The 25,383-nt window shown below is 44.4% G+C and overlaps 1 protein-coding gene across 4 annotated transcripts in view; it reads left to right on the plus strand.

Annotated features, from left to right (window-relative positions):
* fggy (FGGY carbohydrate kinase domain containing) overlaps positions 1 to 25,383 on the plus strand; it is a 62,352-nt gene that overhangs the window by 16,171 nt on the left and 20,798 nt on the right. For 3 of the 4 annotated variants that reach the window (XR_007970688.1, XM_052127896.1, XM_052127897.1), the window contains exons 6-12: positions 4,029 to 4,144; positions 4,235 to 4,363; positions 7,131 to 7,268; positions 7,929 to 8,032; positions 8,128 to 8,235; positions 8,558 to 8,619; positions 8,706 to 8,856. Coding sequence is in view for 3 of the 4 variants with exons in the window: in XM_052127896.1 (XP_051983856.1) it covers positions 4,029 to 4,144; positions 4,235 to 4,363; positions 7,131 to 7,268; positions 7,929 to 8,032; positions 8,128 to 8,235; positions 8,558 to 8,619; positions 8,706 to 8,856 (808 nt within the window). In the remaining variant the exon portion in view is untranslated. The remainder of the gene's footprint in view (positions 1 to 4,028; positions 4,145 to 4,234; positions 4,364 to 7,130; positions 7,269 to 7,928; positions 8,033 to 8,127; positions 8,236 to 8,557; positions 8,620 to 8,705; positions 8,857 to 25,383) is intronic. The other variant, XM_052127898.1, reaches the window with a different exon arrangement.

Raw genomic sequence — 25,383 nt, forward strand, 5'->3', positions numbered from 1 at the left:
TCTAAAAAGAATTCAGCGGCAAAGCCATCTGGCCCGGGGCCTTACCTGTAGGCAGGGCCTTAATTACCTTGTCAAGCTGCTTCAAGGTATCTCAGAATCAAGAGAATTTATTTGCTCCGTTGCCAGTTTAGGGAGTTCTAATGGTTCCACAAAATATCTAATATCTTCATCAGTTGATGAAGATGTGGAACTATAAAGATCAAGATAGAATTCTGTAAAAGCATTATTAATATCAATGGCCGATGTCCATTGGTACATATCTATACCATTTGAATATCAGTGGTAATAATTTCACAACCAGCAGATTTCACTGAGGGAACTAGCCAAAAGCTTCCTTGCTTTGTCCCCCGACTCAAAGTATGACTGTCTTGACCTGAATAGCCAAAACTCCACTTTCATGACAAAATATTAATATATTTGTATTTCAATCGGGTCAATTGTCTGAGGACATCAGATGACATTCAGCATTTCAGGTCTGCCTCGGTACTTTTAATATTCCCTTCCAAATCAACGAGTTCTCGTGCTTTGGACATTTTGATGAACGAGGCCTTAAGAACTGCTTTACGTGCCTCCCAAGCCATGCCCACAGAGGATACCGAGGACCAATTAGTCTCCATGTAAACATTAATTTCAGCCTTTATCATTTGTTGTCAATAACGATTTTGTAAAAGGGATGTATTAAAGCACCAACTATATGATTTCTATTTCTTTGTTTGTGGCAACACCTCTAAACTCACCAGGGTGTGATCTGAGACTAAAATGTTTCCAATTGAGCTATCTACAACAGATGAAGTGAGGGACTTCTAGATTCTAGAATAGATCTTAGGGACTGATGAAAAAATGTATAGTTCCTACCAGATGGGTTCAAAAGTCTCCAAATATCTGTAAGACCAAGATATTTACAAATTCTGTGAAGCGTCAATGTTGTTCTAGTGGGCTTGCACACTTTTGCTTTACTATGATCAAGGACTGAGTCCATCAAAAGATTAAAGTCTTCTCCCAATATTATATCATGAGGGGTGCCAGCGGCTTGCAACATTCCTTCAAGATCTATAAAAAAGCTCAGATCATCAACGTCAGGTGCATAAATAGATTGTGTGTCAAAAATAAAATTATAAAGACCACTTTCGCCATTAGTACAACAATCAAACCCTGAACTTCTCCCCGAACCAAACTTGTGCATTAATCGCACGCATGACAGCGCCAACTGGCGTCCATCCCTCTAAACTCAAACAGTCCATGTATGCCTACGAGTGTCCCCACAACAACTTTGCTGTCAGATTGCTCAACTCTGGTGTTTCTATACAAATTTTGTGAGACAGAATTACACAACAAATGATAATCTATAAAACAAACTCCTGCCAATAGGGGAATAGCAAATAAAAAAGACGTTCAGTTTCCACGGACAGTCAAACTAATGTACCATGAGCTGACCGTTCGTGAGTGCAGCAGATGACTTAATCCTTCCAATGTCCTGCAAAAAATACTCCACAAAATAAACTCCAGCCAATAGGAGGCATAAGCACAAAAAGAGAGCAAATTCATCCACAACTGTCCAGAAGGGGTTTTATTCCATAAAACAAACTCCAGCCGCTAGGCGGAACCAACACAAAAACAACCAAAATGGCGCCCAGCTTCCTCAGACAGTCAAGTGTATGCTCTTCGAGTCAAGCTCACTTGGGGGCCACGTAAGAAACACCAAATGGCTTACTCACCCCATTGTCTCTATGAAGGACAATGCTTGCTGTGGACATGTAAATATTTTGCCAATTTTAGCCATCCTTATTATCTATTCTCAGTTTGGCTGGAAAGCAATCTTCCGTTGATCTAAGAGTTTCTTGCATTCCTTGAATCGATCATGTTTCTATTTTGTCGAATTCGTTTGAAGAATGCCATCCTTTACTCCTTTCCTCACATAACACGAGATCTTTATCAGTTTATCTCAGAACTTTGCGGTTCTGCAAGCCGGGACTCTGTGAGCTCGATCAATTTCCAGCTTCTGGCCTGTTATGTCGAGCAGACTAGGGAAGAGCTCATCTAGGAACTTCACCATATCTCTGGCCTTCCTCATGCTCAAGCATTCCAACAATTTGGACGTTGTTTCACCGATTACGATTCTCAAAATCCACCAGTTTTTCCCAAATGTTGTCCGAGGCTATCTTGGTCGCTAGCTAATTAGGAGCTAATTCCCTCTCCGATGACTCCAGATAACCGATCCTTTTCTCGACATCCCCGATACTTCTAACCAACTGAGAGAATTTTGCCACCATCGCCATATCAATCAATGTATTACAGCTAGATCCTCCAGGTCCGCTACCTTTTGCCAGCATTACAGACATGCTCGCCAGTTGCCGCTGAATTTCTCCAGCCGCACTGTCCAAACCGAGTCCCTGGTCTGTCTGGGGTATCAGCTTGGAGCCGTTGGAAATGGTAAATGTTTGGATTTGGGGATGTGGTTAAATAAGACTTTTTTTGTTTAGTTTTAAGTGCAATTTGAATTTGAAATGTCTTTTGTTTATGTTTTTCGTGATTCAATAAATTAATAAAGATTTTAAAACAAAATCAATAAAGCAAAAAAATCCCAGACCCTCGGCAGGGGGGTTGACGATGTAATATTTTTAAGGCTTTTATCATGTGAAGCATGCTCGCTGATAGATACGGTCATGCTGCACACATGGATATTTACATATCTCGATATACACGATATAGCAAAATCTCTTTCGTATCGCCCAGCCCTACACTCTACCCATACAAACACATACATAAGTACAATGGACTGGGATAAAAAATGTTTTTACTTAAAAAAATTTTATAAACTTGTTAAATTACAACTTTAATTGTTTGTTTTAAACTAGTTTAATCACAGAGACATAAGAGTTTTTCAACAGACAAACTGTGCTGCATTCAAATGGGTTTCGCAATCCCCGCCGCACATCTCACTGGTTCACAATTGCATTTACTTAGGTGTTGTTACTGCACCTGCTCTGACCTCGTGCTGCTTTATCCATGATTAAGCCGTGTTGATAATCAGTAGTGGTTTTAACCACCACGCAATTGTGTGGGGCCCCTGATGTCAGATGGGCCCCTGCCCTGGTAGAAAAGCTCAGCAAAAATTGCTTGAGGGGTGACATGATGTTCTGGGTACACGTGCGAACACATTTGTAACGACTCCACAGCAGACAACAGGTTTCTTTAACTCAAGTGAGTAGTCTTTTTATTTGGGCTTTCACGCCAGATGACAGCTTCAATTTCACACATATAATGTTTCAGCTTTATAATCCAACATAAGTGTACACAGAACTCTCTGATCCAGCCCCCCATATGTCGCTCTTTTATGCCGCTCTCCCCGTGTTCACTGTAATCAGAAACAGGTGCATAATTTAGCTTAGGTGTAAGCGCCCTTACCGCTCTTTCTCTCTCCAGGCGGATGCTTGACCACGCCCCGGCTGCCACAACATTGTTGTCAGCACTCTTAGAGCGGTTCACATTAGAGGTCCACCAGGTTTGGGTAATTTTTTCAAGTAGGACTTTGTGTTCGGGTTTGTAATTTATGAAAAATAGACGTCACTGTAAGTGCAGATATGTATGTGGTTGGGTCTCTTTCGCAATGTACAAAGAGCATAGCTGACTGGGGCTGGCAAGCGTTATGTTGCATCAAGAATATTAAATGAACCATGTGAAATCCCAACAGCGGCACTCCTAATTCAGCGGTGGTGCAGCGCCATTGCAAAATGCATATAGGGGAAACTCTGAGTTAGGGGAATTTGTGTCTTTATTGATGTCTCATCAAAGGTGACAACTCAAAGGTCCTAAAACAGGCTTCATTTTCTTTTTGCAAAATATCATTTTATTTCTTATATTGAAATGGAACCTGGACATTTTGACAGGTTTCATGAGATTCACCCATGTAATGCCTGTAATCTTGGTTTCTAGTCTGGTATCGAAGTATTCTTCATTAACAGCATAATAAGACGTATTGGAGTTTTGATTGTAATAATGCACCACCTCACCTTGATCTCTTGATATAGGTCTTTATGTACTCTAGTATGTAAGTGGACATATTCACCATCAGATGGGTGGGACGACACTTTCTGGACAGCTGTTGGTCTCGAGGACCTGATTGAGAACAGTTATTCCAAAATAGGTGGGAGAAGAGAGCTTTAGATGTTCAGTATTCTCTGCAGTTGCATTATACAGTTGTTTTTTTTAACCGTTTTATTTCTTGGGTTTATAGGAAAGCTAACATGTTGTCCAGGATGTCCAGTTGGAGGTGGTCTCACCCTGGAGGCGGCTGCAGATTTAGGCCTGAAACAAGGCACAGCTGTGGGAGCTTCACTCATTGATGCCCACGCAGGAGGGTTAGGTACATCACATTTTACAATCAAATCCCATTTCATGGGTTAGTGCATAAAGCATCCGTTGATATAGCTATATTTAAAACTTGTGCAAAAAATTCATACAATGACAACTTTAAACATCAAAGGTGTTCCTTATTTTATTTTTTATTTTTTTTATATGGTACTGCATCAATCTGCATTGTTTTTATTCAGAGGCTATATTGATTTTTGTTAATTGATCAGATTAGGGCTGCCAGTCAGAAAATCGAGTTTACAGTTACAGCTGCCACTATTAATGAAAAGAGTCCATGGTGTATCAATATGTTTTATTTAATTTGTGTTTGTGCAGCGGTTGAGCATTTTAAAAATCACATAGAAGTCCATTGCTTGTGGCCTGTAATATTGTCATAATTTGATTTTGTTTTTCATGCTGCGAAGAGGGTAAATGTGAATTTAAGGGTTAGTACACCCAAAAATGAAAGTTCTCTCATTATTTACTCACCATCATGCCACCCAGATGTGTATGACTTTCTTTCTTCTGTAGAACACAAATTAAGAGGTTGAAATGAAATGTAAGTCCATACAATGCAAGTGGATGATAATCAGCGCTTTTAACCCTCTGGGGTTGATGGACGTGCCGGTACATCCTGCTGGATTCGTCATTTTATTCGTCATTACAGCGGAACAACTTAAAATACTCATACTTTATACAGATAAATGTAAGACATCATTAGAGACTATAAAGTGTCTACTTTTATGTGTGTACACTCACAATAACAACAAATCATTGTGCTTTTGTAAAATAAAGAAAATAAAAAGGGTGCGCTTTCAGCAGTCTCTGTGTGCGCGAGCATATTTCTGAAACGCGTCACAAAAATTAACTGGAACTCCACAAATACTTATCACAGAAACATGAAACTTATGTCTAAAGAAAGCTTAAAATGTCTACTTTTAAATAAAACAAATACAATTTAAAACAAATATTCTACTGCAATGTAATCTGTATGAAACAAAGCGATGTAGAATTTCTTCTGGCTCAGCTAATTATCCCTAATGTGATCACACCCACGGGCAGAGGGCGATATTCATACTGTAATGTGCTGAGACGATCAATGCAAATGGTAAATGCCCCCGACTGTGCCTTAAAAACATCAAGTTACAGACAGTTCCATAAATATTGGGACATCGACACAATTCTAATCTTTTTAGCTCTATATACCACCACAATGGATTTGAAATGAAACGGACAAGATGTGCTTTAACTGCAGACTTTCAGCTTTAATTGAGGGTATTTACATTCAAATCAGGTGAACGGTGTAGCAATTACAACAGTTTGTATATGTGCCTCCCACTTTTTAAGGGACCAAAAGTAATGGGACAGATTAACAATCATAAATCAAACTTTCACTTTTTAATACTTGGTTGCAAATCCTTTGCAGTCAATTACAGCCTGAAGACTGGAACGCATAGACATCACCAGATGCTGGGTTTCATCCCTGGTGATGCTCTGCCAGGCCTCTACTGCAACTGTCTTCAGTTCCTGCTTGTTCTTGGGGCATTTTCCCTTCAGTTTTGGCTTCAGCAAGTGAAATGCATGCTCAATCGGATTCCACTTCTTTCCCTTAAAAAACCCTTTGGTTGCTTTCGCAGTGTGCTTCGGGTAATTGTCCATCTGTACTGTGAAGCGCCGTCCAATGAGTTCTGAAGCATTTGGCTGAATATGAGCAGATAATATTGCCCGAAACACTTCAGAATTCATCCTGCTGCTTTTGTCAGCAGTCACATCATCAATAAATACAAGAGAACCAGTTCCATTGGCAGCCATACATGCCCACGCCATGACACTACCACCACCATGCATCACTGATGAGATGGTATGCTTTGGATCATGAGCAGTTCCTTTCCTTCTCCATACTCTTCTCTTCCCATCACTCTGGTACAAGTTGATCTTTGTCTCATCTGTCCATAGGAGGTTGTTCCCGAACTGTGAAGGCTTTTTTAGATGTTGTTTGACAAACTCTAATCTGGCCTTCCTGTTTTTGAGGCTCACCAATGGTTTACATCTTGTGGTGAACCCTCTGTATTCACTCTGGTGAAGTCTTCTCTTGATTGTTGACTTTGACACACATACACCTACCTCCTGGAGAGTGTTATTGATCTGGCCAACTGTTGTGAAGGGTGTTTTCTTCACCAGAGAAAGAATTCTTCGGTCATCCACCACAGTTGTTTTCCGTGGTCTTCCGGGACTTTTGGTGTTGCTGAGCTCACTGGTGCATTCTTTCTTTTTAAGAATGTTCCAAACAGTTGATTTTGGCCACACCTAATGTTTTTGCTATCTCTCTGATGGGTTTGTTTTGATTTTTCTGCCTAATGATGGCTTGCTTCACTGATAGTGACAGCTCTTTGGATCTCATATTGAGAGTTGACTGCAACGGATTCCAAATGCAAATAGCACACTTGAAATGAACGCTGGACCTTTTATCTGCTCCTTGTAAATGGGATAATGAGGGAATAACACACACCTGGCCATGGAACAGCTGAGCAGCCAATTGTCCCATTACTTTTGGTCCCTTAAAAAGTGGGAGGCACATATACAAACTGATGTAATTCCTACACCGTTAACCTGATTTGGATGTAAATACCCTCAAATTAAAGCTGAAAGTCTGCAGTTAAAGCACATCTTGTACGTTTCATTTCCAATCCATTGTGTATAGAGCCAAAAAGATTAGAATTGTGTCAATGTCCCAATATTTATGGACCTGACTGTAATTCTCTTTTCTGTGTGTATGGAAGATGGCACATTAAACAGGCGAGCAAACTTCTGGATAGTGACGAAAAGTAAAAATTTTCCTCAGAAGAAGAGCGGGACTCCGATGAACATTTGCATTTTGAAGAGAGAATTGATCCAGCTGAGGATACCATTTCGGATGAGTAAGTCGTTTAGTTTTACTTTAGTTGAAATGGTCTTTTATATAAACATGTACATATTTTACTAGTGGGACTGTTTCCAGACTTGCCAGCCAGGATTCAGAGTATTTAAATTTGAAATATGATTCCTAATAGGCAAGTTTTAGTTACATTTAAATGTGAGTGTACTCTTAGCCTTGTTGACAAACATACTGCTGTTCTCTACTAATGCAGCATCTAGTCAACAAATTAATTACTTTATAATGATATGACAACATGTACTGTAGTGTACTTTATAAATATTTTCGTTGTTGATGTTTTAATTCCGAATCTGAAGTGTTCTGCTCCACGTAGAGAGTGGTCTCATGTGTCAAAACAAACATGACAAGGCATCAGTGAAGTGATAGTTTTTATTTTACCTCTAGAGTCCGCTCTCATACTGTATAATGATAGCGGACCCTTCCCAGCCGCTCCAGCACCGGACGCAATGGGGAAAAACTATCAGTGTGTATTTTTGCTGATAACCAATAGTTCTAGAAATCTGTGGTCGGTGCTGATTAATCGGCAAAACCAGTCATTTATTTTGGGAATACATTGAATTTGTAAGCTAATTTACCTGTGAATTCCTTATCCTGATTAACAATATGATTATATAATGTGACTGTCTGTTATTTACATGTTTAGGGGTTATTGGAGCAGATGTGAGGGGGCACCTCCTGCCTTGCGAAAAGCAACCAATCACATCGCGTATGGCAATTATATGTGGAACATCTTCATGCCACATGGCTGTAAGCTTCATCACAGTCTTTTGATATGACACACTATCATTATTTAGGAAATTATTAGTCTGAATCACAGTGTGTGTCTGATATGTATTTTTCAGGTGAGCACTCAGGCGCTGTTTGTTCCTGGGGTCTGGGGCCCGTATCTGTCTGCCATGCTGCCAGGATTGTGGCTAAATGAGGGAGGACAGAGTGCAACTGGAAGACTGGTCAGTCCTGAGGATTTCACAGTTAAACTGCATTTTAAAATGACAGATATTGGTTTGAAACTTGGAGGCAGATAGCTTTAGATTCAGTAGTCATACTGTAGATAGATAGACAGCAGAGAGTCAGGCAGGCAGTACTAAATAAAAACAAATATATTGTTATGATCAGTGTAACACATTACAATAAAGGCTAACAATAAAGATACAAAGATGGTTTACTTGTATGGGACATATTTATTCCACTAGGATAAATCATAATATGAGGACCAAACCCATCATGGTATTTGTCAGTTTTCACATCTACCGATTTTGTCTTTTACATCAGGTTGACCATATGGTAAAAGGACACGCAGCTTACACACAGTTAAAAGAGCAGGCAGATTCAAGGTGCTTTTCTCTGTAATCACTTCTAACAGTTATTCATTTTCAATTCAATATCACTAGTCTTTAAGTTCTTTTGTGTCCTTTGCCAGTGGGAAACACATTTACTCTTATCTGAACTTCCACCTGGAACAAATGGCCACAGACTCAACACATGTGGAGCAGCTGACATCTGGCCTGCATGTGTGGCCTGATTTCCATGGCAACCGCTCTCCACTGGCTGACCAGACATTAAAGGGCATGGTGATGAACAAAATGGCTTTTTGAAACCACTTTGCTTTACAATGTTTGCTCGTCTCAGTAGATACCTCTTATAAGTGTTCATAATTTGATGTTAATTCGAATGTCTCTGTAAAATGTAATCATGCCTTTTGAAATACTTTAAAAAGTCAAATATTTGTTAAATTGCTATTTGTGATCTGTAATTGGGGTTGACAACTAGGGATGGGAGGATCGATCCTAAAGTATCAATACTTCCGAAACTGATGTTGTATTAAATATATCGATCCTCACACAAAAATATAAATTCCAACATAATTTTTTTAAAACTACAAATATTATTATTTGGTTTCAATGAACATGAAGTATAATTATTAACGTCAAAGTGAAACAAAAAGGATTAGGCAATATTACCAAATACTTGTGCAGGATGGGAACTATTTCTTCTTCTGCTCATGTCATGCATGCTGAAAGACACCAGCAGAAAAGCGCTTGCACCATCACAAGGCTTGTTCAAACAATAGGGATCAGTGCCTTGTAGAGATAATGATGGAAAATCAGAGAAACAGCTTCTGGAATAAATTAACACTAAAATAACATACAGTGCATCCGGAAAGTATTCACAGCGCTTCACTTTTTCCACATTTTGTTATGTTACAGCCTTATTCAAAAATGGATTAAATTCATTATTTTCTTTGAAATTATACAAACAATACCCCATAATGACAACGGGGTTTGTTTGAAATCTTTGCAAATTTATTAAAAATAAAGAATGAAAAATTCACATGTACATAAGTATTCACAGCCTTTGCCATGACACTCAAAATTGAGCTCACGTACATCCTGTTCCCTTTACAAAAAGCTTCACTTTGATGCTGCGCTGCTAAGCGCTACGGGGAACAACTCTAGCTGTGAACCGAGCTGAAATAGTGGGTGTAACACGTCAATGAACATTGACTGGAATTTATAGCCTCGGCTGATGTAATCATTAGATGCACCTGTGGCCAGGCTATAAATGGATACGTCACCAGGTGTTGTCAGAAACTCTTTTTTCAGAGCGATTCTGTTTCTGTGTGTTTCACAAACCCTGTCAAAACTTTCTTTCCTCTGTTAGGAGTTAGAATCAGTTAGGCAGTGTGCAGTGAACGTTGTTCTCTTTGTTCTCTTTTCTCTTCTGTTTAGAAAATATTATTTATATATATATATATATATATTTCTAAAAAAAAATAAAGAGAGAATGACTGAAAGCCATTCTCTATAGCTGAAGAGGACACACATCAGTTTTTGCTCTGTTTGTTTGGGGGTAAGAGCACGCTGCTCTCGCGTTGCAGTAGGGCGGGTGCGAGCACTGCGATTTGCTTTAACAGGCAGAGTGCTTCGTGCTCGCCTCGCTTTCTTCCGGGAGTCAGCACTCACGAAAAAGAAAAAAATAAAGATCGTTCGTGAGGCTCTTGCATGGATTTGGCTGAGGAGCAAGAGACGGGTTGATCCCTTTCTCTCACTCTCTCCCCAAACCCAGCTGGTCCTTCACGTGATCTCGAAGCGCGTTCCGACGCTTCTTCGGATCATGAGGAGGATCGTGATTCTCTTCCCGCCTCCGAGGTTTCCGTCCGCGATAAAAAAATCTACGGAGGAATTGCTCGATGTTGTTACTCACGCGGTTGCCAGATTGGACTGGCCACGTGAAAAAGAGACCCCAAACCCTTCAAATTAGGGGATAGATTTTATCTTCCAGTCTAAGAAAGGGAACGCCTCATGAGTCCCTTCCCTTCTTTGATAACTTCCATGAAGAGCTTTTTCGTTCATGGAGGAACCCCTAAAAAAAAAGTGATTGTGAAAAGTGAAAAAAAATTCAGTGATGCCGCCGGTCGAAGAGACGCTTGCGGGCTTTCTCTCGCTGGGCTCGGCATCGTCACTTAATAAGCCCTCTCTCCCCTCAAAGCCTTGTAGGACAACCTCCACTTTAGTGGGAAGGGCTTATCAAGCAGCAGGTCAGGCTGGTGCTGCGCTGCACACTATGCTGTTTTACAGGCGTACCAGAATGACCTCCCGGACGACCTGAGTGTGGGTTCTGCGCTTGACGAGCAAGCCTCAGACCCGCCTCGGACCCGCCTCAGTCCTGTCTGAACGGAGGCTCAAAAGCAAAGCGTGGCGAGTCGTGCTCCTCCTCCCAAGGATTGGGGACAGTCTCGCCTCTCTCGCCAGCCCCCGAAGCGAGACCTCAGGGCTATCATTTCTAGTAAGAGAAAACCCTGACGGTCTTGCGCCTAGATTAGGAGGTAGCTCCCCTCGGGACGGGGCGCGTGCTTCACTTCACCCCTCCCGGTACCCACTCGAAGCCCCTCCATTCCCGCCACCTCTTGGTGTTTCGGGTTGCAGAGGCTTCCGTCAAAATTGGGTGTTTTCGCTGTTCCTGCATTTTATTCACGACAACCCCTCAACAGGAAGTGTTCAAATATAATACCCATCTCAGAGATCCTGGCAGCGTGGAAACTTCTGCCGGGTATATTCTTTTCTGTGGGTCATATAAGGGCTTCAGGATTTAATTCACTCGCCGCTTTTCCGTGTTTCAACGGCGTGTTCTCACTACCGTAAACCGGATTTCTTTTTTTGTAAAAACAAAAAACTCAATCTCCTGGTTAAAGGGGCCATGGTATGTGTTCCCCTTCCAGAGAGAGAGTTAGGTTATTACACTAAATACTTCCCGTTTCCCATGGAGGGTGAGGGGTGGCGTCTGGCTTAGATCTTAAAGCTTGAACTACCCGTGGGTGTTCAAGTCCAAGATGATGCCTGTCAAGACGGTCGTGTCTCAAGCCCTACAACTCGTTTGGCTGGTCACCATCGATCTTATGACGCACTTCTATACTTCATTTAGAAGTTCTGCCACAACATGGAAAGTTCCTGAGGTTCACTTCCGGGGTCGAAGTCTTCCAGGGTCAGGTACTTTCAGCCTAGCCCTTTTTACCCGCACATTCACAATGCATGATGTAGCGCTGGCTCCTTGAGACTCCGGGGCATCTGCATTCTGAATTATGTAGACGACTGGCTGATCCTAGCACAGTTCCAGGAACTGGCAGTTCAGCACAGGGACATCGTCTTAGCTCATCTGTTTTCTGGGGTTAAGGCTCAACGCCAAGAAAAGCGTCCTCTCTCCCACTCAGAACACTGTCTATCAGGGCATCGTATGGAGTTCAATCACAATGTGGGCACAACTGTCTCCCGCTAGTATTGAGTCCATTCAGATCACCCTGAGCAAAGTCAGGCTAGGTCAAGGTTGCACTGTTATCAGTATCAACGATTTCCAGGTCTCAGGGCGACCGCGTCCACGGTGATCACTCTGGACCTTCTGCTCATGAGACCGTTTTTGTTGTGGCCAAAAGCCAGGGGTTTTCTTCCAAGGGCCAAAACCCCTAGGCTAAATAGGGTTACGCGCCTCAGGCTTCGTTCCCTTTCTATGTGGTTCAGACCCCGGTTTTCTGCCTTGGGTCCCACTCTAGGTGCGTCTTGTTGTCGCAGGCTGCTAACGACAGATGCCTCCCTGATGGGTGGGGTAGCGGCCTTAAGTGGTCGTCCAGCTTAAGGGGATAGGAGGGTCGTCAGCTCGGTTGTCACAGTCACTGTCTCGGGTTGATTGCTGTATTTCTGGCCCTGAAATACCTCCTCCTGAGTCTGCCATGTCTTGGTGCGGGTGGACAATACAGCGGTAGCCTCTTACATAAATCATCAAGGAGATCCACGTTCCTGTCAGCTGTATTTCTGACACGTCGGATTCTCCTTAGGGCCCAGGGCAAGCTCCTGTCACCAGGTCAGTTATATCCCTGGATGCCCGTATTTGGGAGCAGATTTACTGTCCAGACAGAAAATACCAACGGGGGAGTTAAGAGCTCCACCCTAAGGTAGTAGTTGGCCAGAGTTCGCCAGCAAGGGTTTTTGCCTCTTACTGATAGCACCGCACTGTCCAAACAGGGCTTGGTTCTCGGAGCGAATTTCTTCCCTCGACGGCTCACCTTGGGCGATTCCGAAGAGGAAGGATCTTCTATCTCAGGCACGGGGAAATATTTCATCCCTGCCCCGAGCTGTGGAATCTTTCATGTTTGGCCCCTAAGGGTACCAACTGAGGGACACAGGGCTCTCTCCTGAGGTTATCGAGACCTTTTTAAATGCCAAGCTTTTTCCACTTGGAACAAGTTTGGGTGAGATCTTAGGGCAGAAGAGGACCTCTTCGCCTCTATGAATAGCGCAATGTCTCCTCTACTTCTCCCTGAAATCACCCAGCCCCCTTGGGTCTGGATGTTAAGACACATACATGACCCAGAATGCGTCTGTATGCGTTTCTTTCCCCGGTTTCTCTGCTCCCGGGAGTCTTGGCAGTGTTCACCAGCAAGGGTCTTGCCTCCTATTAATGGCGCTGCGCTGGCCGAACAGGATATGTTTCTCAGAGTTAATTCCTCTCCTCAACCGCTCGCCTTGGGCGATTCCAAACAGGGAGGACCTTCTCATCCTTGGCCCGAATTGTGAAACCTTTCATGTCTGGCCCCTAAGGGTACCGAATGAGGTTCACAGGGTTTTCTCTTGAGGTTATCGAGACCATTTCAAGTGCTAGGGCTCCCTCCACTTGGAACTGATCTGGGTAGATTTTACAGGGCAGAAGAGGACCTCTTCGCCTCTGTTGATAGCGCAATGTCTCCTCTACTTCTCCCCGAGTCGCCCAGCAACCCCATGGAGGGGCTGATCGTAGTAACGCATTCAAAGCACAAATGCACCTGCATGTGTTTCCATCTACTAAAGTTCTTATTACAGAACCAGCTAACTGCCAGTTTGCTTCAGTTCTGGATTTTCTGTAGAAAGAACTGTCAGCGGGCACTTGCCTCGCCACTGCCAGGTTCTATGTGGCCACTGCGGTTTGCCACGGCTTGGTGGGCGGGGTGTCCTCAAAGAGGCATCCTCATTATTGCCCAGGCCTACGAGGCGCGGTCAAGCTTCGCTAGTAGGTTTTAGGGCACACTCTACCAGAGGGCTCTCCTCCTCTAAAACATTGGCTAGAGGTCTCCCTCTGCAGCAAGTTTGTGATGCTGCAGGTTGTCCTCTCCGCACACATTCATTAGATTTTTATAGTAGGGATGTTCTGCCACTCCGGGCTCTTATGCCCTTGAGTCGACATCTCAAACTCATGTCTGGACAAGTTTGTGATGCGGCAGGCTGGTCCTCTCCGCTCACATTCATCAGTTTTTATGACAAGTTTGTGGTGCGATAGGGTTCTCTTCGCACACATTCATCGAACTTTATGGGTTAGATGCTTTGCTACTCCGGGCTCTTATGCCCTTGAGTCGACATCTCAGCCCATGCCTAAACAAGTTTGTGATGCGGCAGGTACCCCACATACATCCCAGTGGTCAGGCATTAAATAACAACAGATACACATATAAACATGCAGTTCAGAGAAAATACTCTGACATAAAAAGACAAAGAAATTAACCAACTGAAAATAGAAGATATCACACATTAATTACAGAAATTACCAAATTGTCCCTCTCCACTACTCCTCCCCCTCAACCCCCCAAGAAGGCCAAATAAGTGCCCAACTTCCTGCCATAATCACCCAACCTGCCCTGTAGTCTATGAGATATCTCCTCAAAAGCCATCACTCTGAAATGAGGGTGCACCCGGTGACTTCCATACCCCGAGTATCACCTGCCTGCCGATCATCACACAGGTAAGGACCCATTTTTTATGTGTTTATTTATTATATTAATACCTGCCTGTCACGGTTTCGTGTCACCCACACCATGTTTCGTGTCACCTGCACTGTGTTTTGCGTCATCTGCACCATGTTTCGCGTCGTCTGCACCGTGTTTCGTGTTGTCCGCCCCGTGTTTTCTGTTTCACCCGTTACTAGTCACTTTCCATGTCACGCTCCCTTGTTGTCCATCCGTGTTTTCTGTTTTACCGTTCACGCTCCCGGTCATGTCTTCCTTGTTGCCCGCCTGAGTCTCACTGTCCGTGTGTGAACTACACTTCCCTTCTTCCCGTCGTTTCCGGCCCTGTCAGTGTGTTATTGTCTGCACCTGTCTGTCATTTTGTCATCTTTCGTCTCTTTATTTAAACCCTGCTGTTTCCTATTGTTGTGCGTTGACGTTCCATGTTCTCGCTCATGTCTGTTGTGACTCGCTCTCTCCGTTTGTGTTCCCTGCCAGTCTGTCTGTTCTTTCGAGGTTACCCTCCTGTCGTTTTAGGTTTACCCTACCCTCCGTGGATGTGCGCTGCTCAGCATCCCTCCTGTGTTTAATCCGGTATTCTTAGTTGGTGTTTTCGTGGACCTTTTACTTTGTTCCTGAGTTTGTTTATTTTTGTCCTTATTCAATAAAACCGCTCTTGGATCCTAACCACTCGTCTGCCTCCTCCTGTTCCTCACACGTCATTACAGAATGCACGACCACCATGGTCCAGCGATTTTACGAGCCAGATACCACCTGCTCTGTTTAAAACAAGAATACCGTCCTATTTTATTGAGGCCCACATCCGCGACTTCCTTAGTCTGGCGACTGTCGCGGACTTCCCAGACTCCTCCCTTGTGGTCTTCTTCAGAGACAACCTGAGTGGCTGGCTGAAGGAACAGCTGCCGCCGGCATCGCGCGGCTGGACTTTCCACGACTACCTGGAGGTGATCTTATTGTTGTGCGGCTCATCATTCACTGTGGGCCTTGCTGAGAAGGACCCTACCTCTCCACCCACTGTGGAGACCCTTTAGCTGTCCCGGGCTCAACCTGTCACGCCTACCCCGGTCTGCGAGCCAGAGCCACGCCTGCCCCGGTCTGCTAGCCAGAGCCCACGCCTGCCCCGGTCTGCTAGCCAGAGCCCACGCCTGCCCTGGACTGCGAGCCAGAGCCCACGCCTGCCCCGGTCTGCGAGCCCTCGTCAACCATGGTCATTGAGCCTGAGCCCTTGCCAGCCACGGCCAGCGAGCCTGAAGCCACGCCGACCAGGTTCCAGCGTCGCCAGTCGCATCAGCCCGGAGGAAGAGAAGAAGGGGAAAGGCCTCTGCTCTCCAGCCTCCGCCTGCCGCAGCCCCGTGCCCTAAACCCCCCGTGGCTCTGCACTCAGCGCCCAGCGAACCCAAGCCAGCACATACCACGGTCAACCAGCCAGTGCCTGTCGCCCCAGAGGTCAGTGAGCCAGTGCCTGTCGCACCAGAGGTCAGTGAGCCAGTGCCTGTAGCCTCGACCGAGTCTTCCAGGGCTCCTCCTCCCGAGCCTTCCAGGGCTCCGCCTCTCAAGCCTCTCGAGCCTTCCAAGGCTCCGCCCCCGAGCCTCCTACGGCTCCGCCTCTCGAGCCTTCCAGGGCCCCGCCTCTCAAGCCTTCCAGGGCTCTGCCTCTCAAGCCTCTCGAGCCTTCCAGGGCTCCGCCCCCGAGCCTTCCAGGGCTCCGCTCCCCCGAGCCTCCTTCGGCTCCGCCCCCAGAGCCTCCTACGGCTCTGCTCCCAGAGACCCCAGAGCCTTCTAGGGCTCCTCCTCTAGAGCATTCTACGGCTACGCCTCCCTCGGCTCCGCCTCCTACGGCTCAGCCTCCGGCCGCTCCGCCTCGCGCGGCTCTGCCTCCAGAGCCTCCTAGGGCCTTGCCTCTAGAGGCCCCTACGGCGCCACCTTCCTCGGCTCCGCCTCCAAAGCCTTCCAGCACACCACCTGAAGAGCCTCCTACGGCGCCACCTCTCCCGGCTCTCCTGGCTCCGCCGCTAGAGCCATCCTCAGCTCCGCCCCCGAAGCCTCCCTCAGCCTCGCCTCCGACGCTTCCTAGGTCCTTCCCGGCTCCGCCACTCCCGGCTCGGCCTCCGAAGCCTCCTTCGGCTCCGCCTCCGGTGCCTTCCCAAGCTCCGCCTCCCGAGCCATCCTCGGCGTCGCCCCCTGAGCAGTCCTTGGCGCCGCCTCACAAGTCTTCTACGGCTCCGCCTTCTAAGTCCTCCTTGGCCCCGCCTACCACGGGTCCGCCTCCTGAGCCTCCCTCGGCACCACTTCCTGGGCCTTCTACGCAATCGCCTCCCTCGGCCCGCCTCTTGTGCCTTCCTCGGGTCAGCCTCCTGAGCCCCCCATGGCCCTGCCTACGCCTCCTTCGGCGTCGCCTCCCAAGTCTTCTACGGCTCCGCCTCCGAAGTCCTCCTTGGCTCCGCCTCACACGGCTCCGCCTGCCTCTGTCCTGCGGCCACCTCCCAGGTCTCCTGTTCCGGTCCCTGCCCAGAGGCCAGCTCCCAGGCCACCCAAACCATCTCCTGCCCCATGGCCAGCTCCCAGACCCCCTAATCTGGTGCTCGCCTCGTGGCCAGCTCCCGAGCCCCTCAGGCCTATCCCCACATTGTGGCCGCCTTCCAGGCCTCCTGAACCTGCCCCTGCCCGGTTGACGCCCCCAGGCCACCGGGCACGGTCCCCTTCACACACCCCCATAGACTGCTTTCCAGCCCTCTCGGCCCCCCTGGTCTGCCTGTCTGCCCCTTGTACCCCCGTGGTCAGTCTCTGTGTCCCTTGTGCCACCCCGGTCCCCCTGTCTGCCCTTTGTACCCCCGTAGTCTGTCTCAACGCCCCTTGTGTCCCCCATGGTTTATTTGCCTGCCCCTGAGTCAACTCCCTCTCTCCTGGGTTCTTCGTTCATTTTTATTGTTTTTTGTTTTAGGACCGTCTGGAATCCAGTCTTTTTGAGGGGGTATTATGTCACGGTTTCGTGTCACCCGCACCATGTTTCGTGTCACCTGCACTGTGTTTTGCGTCGTCTGCACTGTGTTTCGTGTTGTCCGCCCGTGTTTTCTGTTTCACCCGTCACTAGTCACTTTCCATGTCACGCTACCTTGTTGTCCACCCGTGTTTTCTGTTTTACCGTTCACGCTCCCGGTCATGTCTTCCTTGTTGCCCGCCTGAGTCTCACTGTCCGTGTGTGAACTACACTTCCCTTCTTCCCGTCGTTTCCGGCCCTGTCAGTGTGTTATTGTCTGCACCTGTCTGTCATTTTGTCATCACCGTGTCTCTTTATTTAAACCCCGCTGTTTTCCCTTCCTATTGTCGTGCGTTGACGTTCCATGTTCTCGCTCATGTCTGTTGTGACTCGCTCTCTCTCCGTTTGTGTTCCCTGCCAGTCTGTCTGTTCTTTCGAGGTTACCCTCCTGTTGTTTCGGGTTTACCCTACCCTCCGTGGATGTGCGCTGCTCAGCCACTCCCGCACCCCTCCTGTGTTTAATCCGGTATTCTTAGTTGGTGTTTTCCCATCGTGGACCTTTTACTTTGTTCCTGAATTTGTTTATTTTTGTGCTTATTCAATAAAACCGCTCTTGGATCCTAACCACTCGTCTGCCTCCTCCTGTTCCTCACAAGTCATTACACTGCCCCATCACCCAAAATACAAAGTCTGGGGCAGAATAAAATCTGAGTGCCCAAGACCTCACAGACAAAACTCTGAACCCCCGACCAAAACTCCTGAATCTCAACAAACATGGTCTATGTCCCCATCCTCCAACTGGCATCACCAGCAAGTAGGTGTGTCTTTAAGGCCAAGCCTTAAATACACATAAACAGTCTAGAGCGGTCCATTAGAAATTATGCAGAATCTTAAATTGAATGAGGCGCAACCTTGCATACCTTGACATAGACTTCGATAAAAATCCTACCACATTCTCCATCTTCTAGTATTAAATTTAAGTCTCTCTCTCATAACTTCTTAAAGAGATGTTAAAACCCCATCCACTAGCCTCTGAATTAGCCAGGAATAGTACGCTGAAGCTTCATGACCTTTTCTAAAAGCAGCAAGCAACATCTCAATAGTGTGTGCTGCTTTAGGGGGCTGCGTACTACACGTATTACAGAGTAAATGGCGCAGCTGTACCTAAAGAATTGAGATCTGGAAATCCCAAAATGCTGTATAATATTTTTAAAAGATCTCAACACTCCATTTTTCATATAGGTCACCCAGCGTAGTACCACCCCTCCCATTCCATTCTGTCCAGCAGAAAGGGGACTTGTTAATGCACAATTTCAGGTTTAACCAAATAGTAGCGGCAACGCTCAGATAAATGTCCGAATTGAACATGCAAGAAACCTTTGTCCACACTAAATGCATGTGTGAGATAACAGGATGTGTCTTTTACTTCTCCGGGCAACTTGGTAGAAAGACTTTGCAATGGCAAGATTGGGGCAAGGACGTCCTGTTCAATAATGAACCAGGGAGGTGCTCTCTCAGGTGGAAGCGACCAATGTGGCAAATGTCTGAGACCAAAAGCATAATAGTAATACAAAATCTTGGGGAGACCTAACCCACCTTTGTCAACTGGCCTGTGTAACTTATTAAAATGCATCCGAGGACGTTTACCATTCCAGATAAAGGATTTAGCAATACTATCAAAATGTTTAAAATAAAAGAGGGGAACTTCAATGGGGAGAGACTGTAGTAGGTAGTTGAATTTTGGAATATGATTCATGTTAATAACATTAACCTTTCCCAATCGTAGATAAATGTAATGAAGCCCACCTGCCCACATTGCTCAAACCTTTTTATTAAGGGGTCAAAATTAACTAAATTGACTATTCGCACAAATTTGCTGGGAAAAATGCCCAAATATGTAATGCACTGTTGGGCCAGTGGAAGACGTGCCTTCCGCCCTGTCTGCTGGCAGGTCATCCCCATCTACCTGGATCAGTGAGGGTACAAGGTTAGGGAAACAATAAAAACAAAAAATGTGGTACCTACACCCAGTAACTCAGGGGTGGTGGTGTAGTGGGCTAAAGCACATATTTGTTAATCAGAAGGTCACTGGTTCAAGCCCCACGGCCGCCACCATTGTGTCCTTGAGCAAGGCACTTAATTCCAGGTTGCTCCGGGGGGGATTGTCCCTGTAGTAAGTGCACTGTTAGTCGCTTTGGATAAAAGCATTACATTTAAATGCATAAATGTAAATGTAACTGGGATCATACCAAACCAAAAAAAACACGGTGGACGGACGGGGTCTAGGGTGGATGGTAGTGACTAGGAATGTACTACGGCACATCCCTCCTCGAGTTCAATAGAAAGGAGGAGGCTAGAACCGGCTTGATAATATAAATAATAGTTTAATACAAAGCTGAACCAAAAAGACAAACACACACACAGGTGTCGGACAGCTGCCCGAAACTCCCTCTCTGTCGTACTGCCATCTCCAGTTGCCTTTATCCCTCTCGGGCTTCATCAGCCTAATTTGGGGCCAGGTGGGCGGAATCATGACCCGGCCCCACCCTCCACCCTGACACAGTTTCTAATATCTTCATCAGTAGACGAAGATAGCATTATTAATATCAAATCCCTCTTCATTGAGGGATGGTAGAAAAAGACTCTCTGTTTTATTTATCTAGCCAAAAGTTTTCCGGCTTTGTCCCCCGACTCAAAGTATGACTGTCTTGCCCTGAATAGCCAAACCACCTTCTTCAGGAAATACTTTGAATATTTCCTTTCAACTCCACGAGTTCTCGTGCTTTGGATTTTTTGTTGAATGCAGATACTGTATGATCTGACCCCTAAGAACTTCCTTAAGTGCCTCCCAAGCATCGTCCACAGAGAATACTGAGGACCAGTTGGTCTCCATATAATCATTGATTTCAGCCTTTAGCATTCGTTGGAAATCAGAATTTTGCAAAATGGATACAACTATATGATTTATTTTTCTCTGTATGTGGCAACACCTCTAAACTCACCAGGGCGTGATCTGAGACTAAGATGTTTCCAATTGAGCAATCAATAACAGATGAAATGAGGGATTCAGAGATAAAAATAAAAAAAATCTATTGTAGAATAAATCTTATGGACTGATGAAAAAAATGTGTAGTCTCTACCAGATGGGTTTAAAAGTCTCCAAATATCTGTAAGACCAAGATTTTTACACATCATGTGTGTCAATGTTGCTGTAGGGGGCTTACACACTTTTACTTCACTATGATCAAGGACTGAGTTCATCAATAGATTAAAGTCTCCTCCCAATATTATTTCATGAGGGGTGCCAACATCCCTTCAAGATCTATAAAAAAAAGCCCTGATCATCAGTATTATCTGTGTAAATATAGCCAAAATCAACCTTTGCCCCTGAATTTCGGATAAAACAATAATGACTCTTCCTACTTTATCATTAATCTGTTCCAGAAATTTTAATTGTAGCGCCAACTGCCGTCAATCCCTCTAAACTCAAACAGTCCATGCATGCCTTTGAGAGTCCCTGTGACAGCTTTGCCATCTGATTACTCAAGCTGTGCTTCTGCACACATTTTGTGAGTCAAAATGACATAACAAAAAAATAGTTTGTAAACAAACTCCAGGCATTTAGAAGGCATTAGAACAAAGAACAAGCAGATTCATCCACAGCTGTCTCAAAGGAGTGTTTTTCCACTAAACAGGCGGTTCCACATAAGAAACACACCATGATTTCCTAAGTCCATACACTCTATAAAAGACATCACTTATTGTAGGCATGTAGATATTTTGCAGTCATCCTTATCACTGGCCGGGAACTTCAGTGTTAAAGCAATCTTCCGTCAATGCAAAAGTTTCTTGAAGTAGAAGTGTTATTCCACAAAACAAATTGCAGCCGCTTGGTTGAACCAACACAAAAAGAAACAAAAATGGCGCCCAGCTTCCTCAAAGCCAGAGTTAGTACAGTGAGTCAATCCACTCATATGAGAAACATCAAAAGGCTCACTCACTCATTTACTCAATGTTTTTATGAAGGATAGTGCTTGCTTGGGGCCTAAAAATACTTTGTGGACATCCTTAGCAATACTTTGTGGACATCCATGTATACTCCGTTTGGCCTTCGAGTGCAAATCGAACTTCCATTGATGTAAGTGTTTCTTGCATTCCTTAAATCGATCACGTTTCTCTCTTGATGAATTTGCAAAGTCTGGGAACAAGAAAATATTGCGATTCTTCCAAGAAAGCTTTCCTTTGCTCCTCCTATTCTGAAGATCTTTCAAGTTTTTCAAGAATGTGTTTCAAATCAACTTTGGTCGCCAGTGGATTGTCAGATAATTCCCTCTCCGATGACTCCAGATAATCGATCCGCTTCTCAACATCTGCCAACTGTTTCCATCACCGTAATCAATCAACATATTACAGCGAGATCTTCTAATTCAGCAACATCTTTCATCAGCATCACAAATATTTTGAACAATTGACGCTGGAATTCTTCCGCTGAACCATTCTAATCGAGTCCCCGGTTTGCAGGCTTCAGCTGGAGCAGGTAAAGTCTTTTTATATATCCAGAGCCCGAATTTTTTGACGTATTGACTTCAAAGAGCAACTATGTAGCAGGGTGTATCAAATCTCACCGGATTATAGCACAGAAATAACTAAAAACTAGCAAAGTACGCAGAGCTCATCATTTACACTCCTCGCATGGCGTTACGTGACTCCTCAAAATATCAAATGTTATTATGAGTGGATTGTCTCCCTCCACGTGCAATGTGAATGGGTTGGGGCACCCCATAAAAAGAAGGAAGGTTATTTCTTTTCTTAAATGAAAGAAATATGATATAGTGTTTCGTCAAGAAACACATCTTTCCCCGCAGGAAGCTGATAATTTTTGGATGATATGGGGTGGGCATGTTTTCTTTAGTGCTGGCTAAAGTAAGAGCAGGGGAGTCATTATATTGATAAGTAAACATCAACAATTCAAATGTCACAAACAGAGTAAAGATAAATTAGGAAGAGTCGTTATTGTTTAGCATAAATTCAGGGGCAAAGGTTGATTTTGGCTAATATTTATGCACCTAATGCTGATTAGGGCTTTTTATAGATCTTGAAGGGATGTTGCAAGCCGCTGGCACTCCGCATGATATAATTTTGGGAGGAGACTTCAATCTATTGATGGTCTCAGTCCTTGATCATACTGAAGCAAAAGTGTGTAAGTCCCCTAGAGCAACATTGATGTGGATGTGTAAAAATCTTGGTCATACAGATATTTGGAGACTTTTGAATCCATCTGGTAAGGACTATACATTCTTTTCACCAGTCCATAAGATTTATTCTATAATATATTTTCTTTTAGATATCCAAGTCCCTCATTTCATCTGTTGTTGATTGCTCAATTGGAAACATCTTCGTCACAGATCACGCCCTGGTGTGTTTAGAGGTGTTGCCACATATGGAGAAAAATAAATCATATTAAGATTGGTGCTTTTATGTATCATTTTTGCAAAATCATGATTTCCAACAAATATTAAAGGCTGAAATCAATGTTTATATGGAGACCAACTGGTCCTCAGTATTCTCAGTGGGCATGGTTTGGGAGGAACTCCTCGCATGGCGTTACATGGTTCTCAGGGGCTGGATTGTACAGTATGCCTCATTCACCAAAAAATCCAAAGCACAAGAACTCGTGGAGTTGGAAGGAAATATCAAAAGTGCCGAAGCAGAGCTGAAGCGCCGGATGTCCCGATTGAAATACATATATAATACTATTTTGTCACAGAAGTTTTGGTTATTCAGGGAAGACAGTCATGCTTTGAGTCGGGGGACAAAGCAGGGAAGTTTTCTGCCTTTCCCTCTGTGAAATATGCTGGTGGTCAAATATTTACCTCAGCCATAGATATTAATAATTATTTTAAAGAATTTTATCTTGATCCTTATAATTCCATGTCTTTGTCTACTGATGAAGATATTAGGAACTTTTTGGAACCATTAGAACTCCTTAAACTGATGACTGAACAAAACAATTCTCTTGATTCTAAGATAAACTTGGAGGAGCTTGGTGAGGTAATTAAGGCCTTGGTTACAGGCAAGGCTCTGGGGCCAGGTAGCTTTGCCGCTGAATTTTTTAGATCTTATGGTACAGAACTGGCTCCACTTCTGTTAGAAATTTATATGGAATCATTAAAGAATGGAAAGTTTCTGCCAACATGACACAAGCCCGGATCAGTCTGATTCTTAAAAAGGACAAAGATCCAAATGAGTGTAAGAGTTACCGTCCAATTTCCCTGATTCAGCTAGATGTTAAAATATTGTCAAAAATTCTGGCTAACCTATTAATTTATGACATCTCTTATACATATAGATCAGGTGAGGTTTATTCAGGGCCGCAGCTCTTCAGATAACATTAGGCATTTCATCAATATTATATTGTCAGTGGCGATTGATCAGCCTCTGGTCGCTGACATCTCACTTGATGGCAAAAAGACATTTGATATGGTAGAATGGGATTATCTTTTTAAGATTTTTGAAATATATGGGTTCGGGAAACTTTCATTTGATGGATTAAGTTACTTTATAGACACCCTGTAGCTGCGGTACAATTTTTTAAAATTAATTTCAGATTATATTACTCTGGATAGGGGCAAGGTGGCCCTCTTTCCCCCTTAGTGCTCTGTCTGGCCATGGAACCATTAGCAGCTGCAATAAGAAAGGAGGATGATTTTCTAGGGATGGTGGTGGGAGGTATGGCGCACCAACTTTTGCTTTATGCAGATGATATTTTATTATTTGTCTCCGACCCTACTAGGTCTATGCCTTGCCTCCACAGAATTATTAATTCCTTTTCTAAATTGTCAGGATACAAAGTCAATTGGTCTAATCTGAAGCTTTGGCTCTGACAGCATACTGCCCAGTAACGGCTTTCAAGCCGGACAACTTCCAGTGGCCCATTCAGGGCATTAAGTATTTGGGCATTTTATTCCTAGCAAATTTGTCTGATTGAGTTAATTTGGTTCCCCTTAATAAAAAGGTTTTTGAGCAATGTGGACAGATGGGCTTCCTAACATTTATCTAAGATTGGGAAAGGTAATGTTATTAAAATGAATTGTATTCCAAAATGTAACTACTTGCTACAATCTATCCCTGTAGATGTCTCTCTTATTTCATGCAATTTGATAGCATAGCGAAGCCTTCATTTGGAATGGGAAACGTCCCAGATTACATTTCAGTAAGTTACATAGGCTGATTGACAATCATTGGCTAGGCCTCCACTTGAGAGAGCCCCTCCCTGGTTTTATATTGAACAAGAAGTTCTTACCCCTATTTCACCATTGCAAAGCATTTCTATCAAACTAACCTTAGAGGTTAAGTTACACCCCGTTATCTCGCATTTGCACTCGGTATGGACAAAAGAGTTTTTAATTCCGACATTTATTTAAATGTTGCCTCAAGCATATGGCTGATATCTAATTATGTATTAATAAGTCCCCTTTCTGCTGGTCAGACCTGTATGAGTGTAATGCTTGGTGTGGAAGCAGGACAAGACAGACGAGAGGTACGGACAATAATGCAGAGAAGGGCCGGGAAAGGCGGGAAGTGTAGTTTACACAAGGACAGTGAGACTCGGGGCGGACAACAGGGAAAACGTGACATGGAACCTGATCGGCGACGGGTGAAATGGAAAACCCGGGGCAGAGAACAAGGGATCGAAACATGAAACACGGTGCAGATGACAAGGGATAGTAACACGAAACACGGGGCAGATGACAAGGGATCGTGACAATGAGAGTGGAGTGTTGAGATCCTTTGAAAATATGGTTCAACATTTTGGGATCCCCAAGTCTCAATTCCACCTGCCTTGTACTATTTTGG

The sequence above is a fragment of the Xyrauchen texanus genome, chromosome 6 (genome assembly GCF_025860055.1).
Source record: "Xyrauchen texanus isolate HMW12.3.18 chromosome 6, RBS_HiC_50CHRs, whole genome shotgun sequence".
Classification (NCBI taxonomy): Eukaryota; Metazoa; Chordata; class Actinopteri; order Cypriniformes; family Catostomidae; genus Xyrauchen; species Xyrauchen texanus.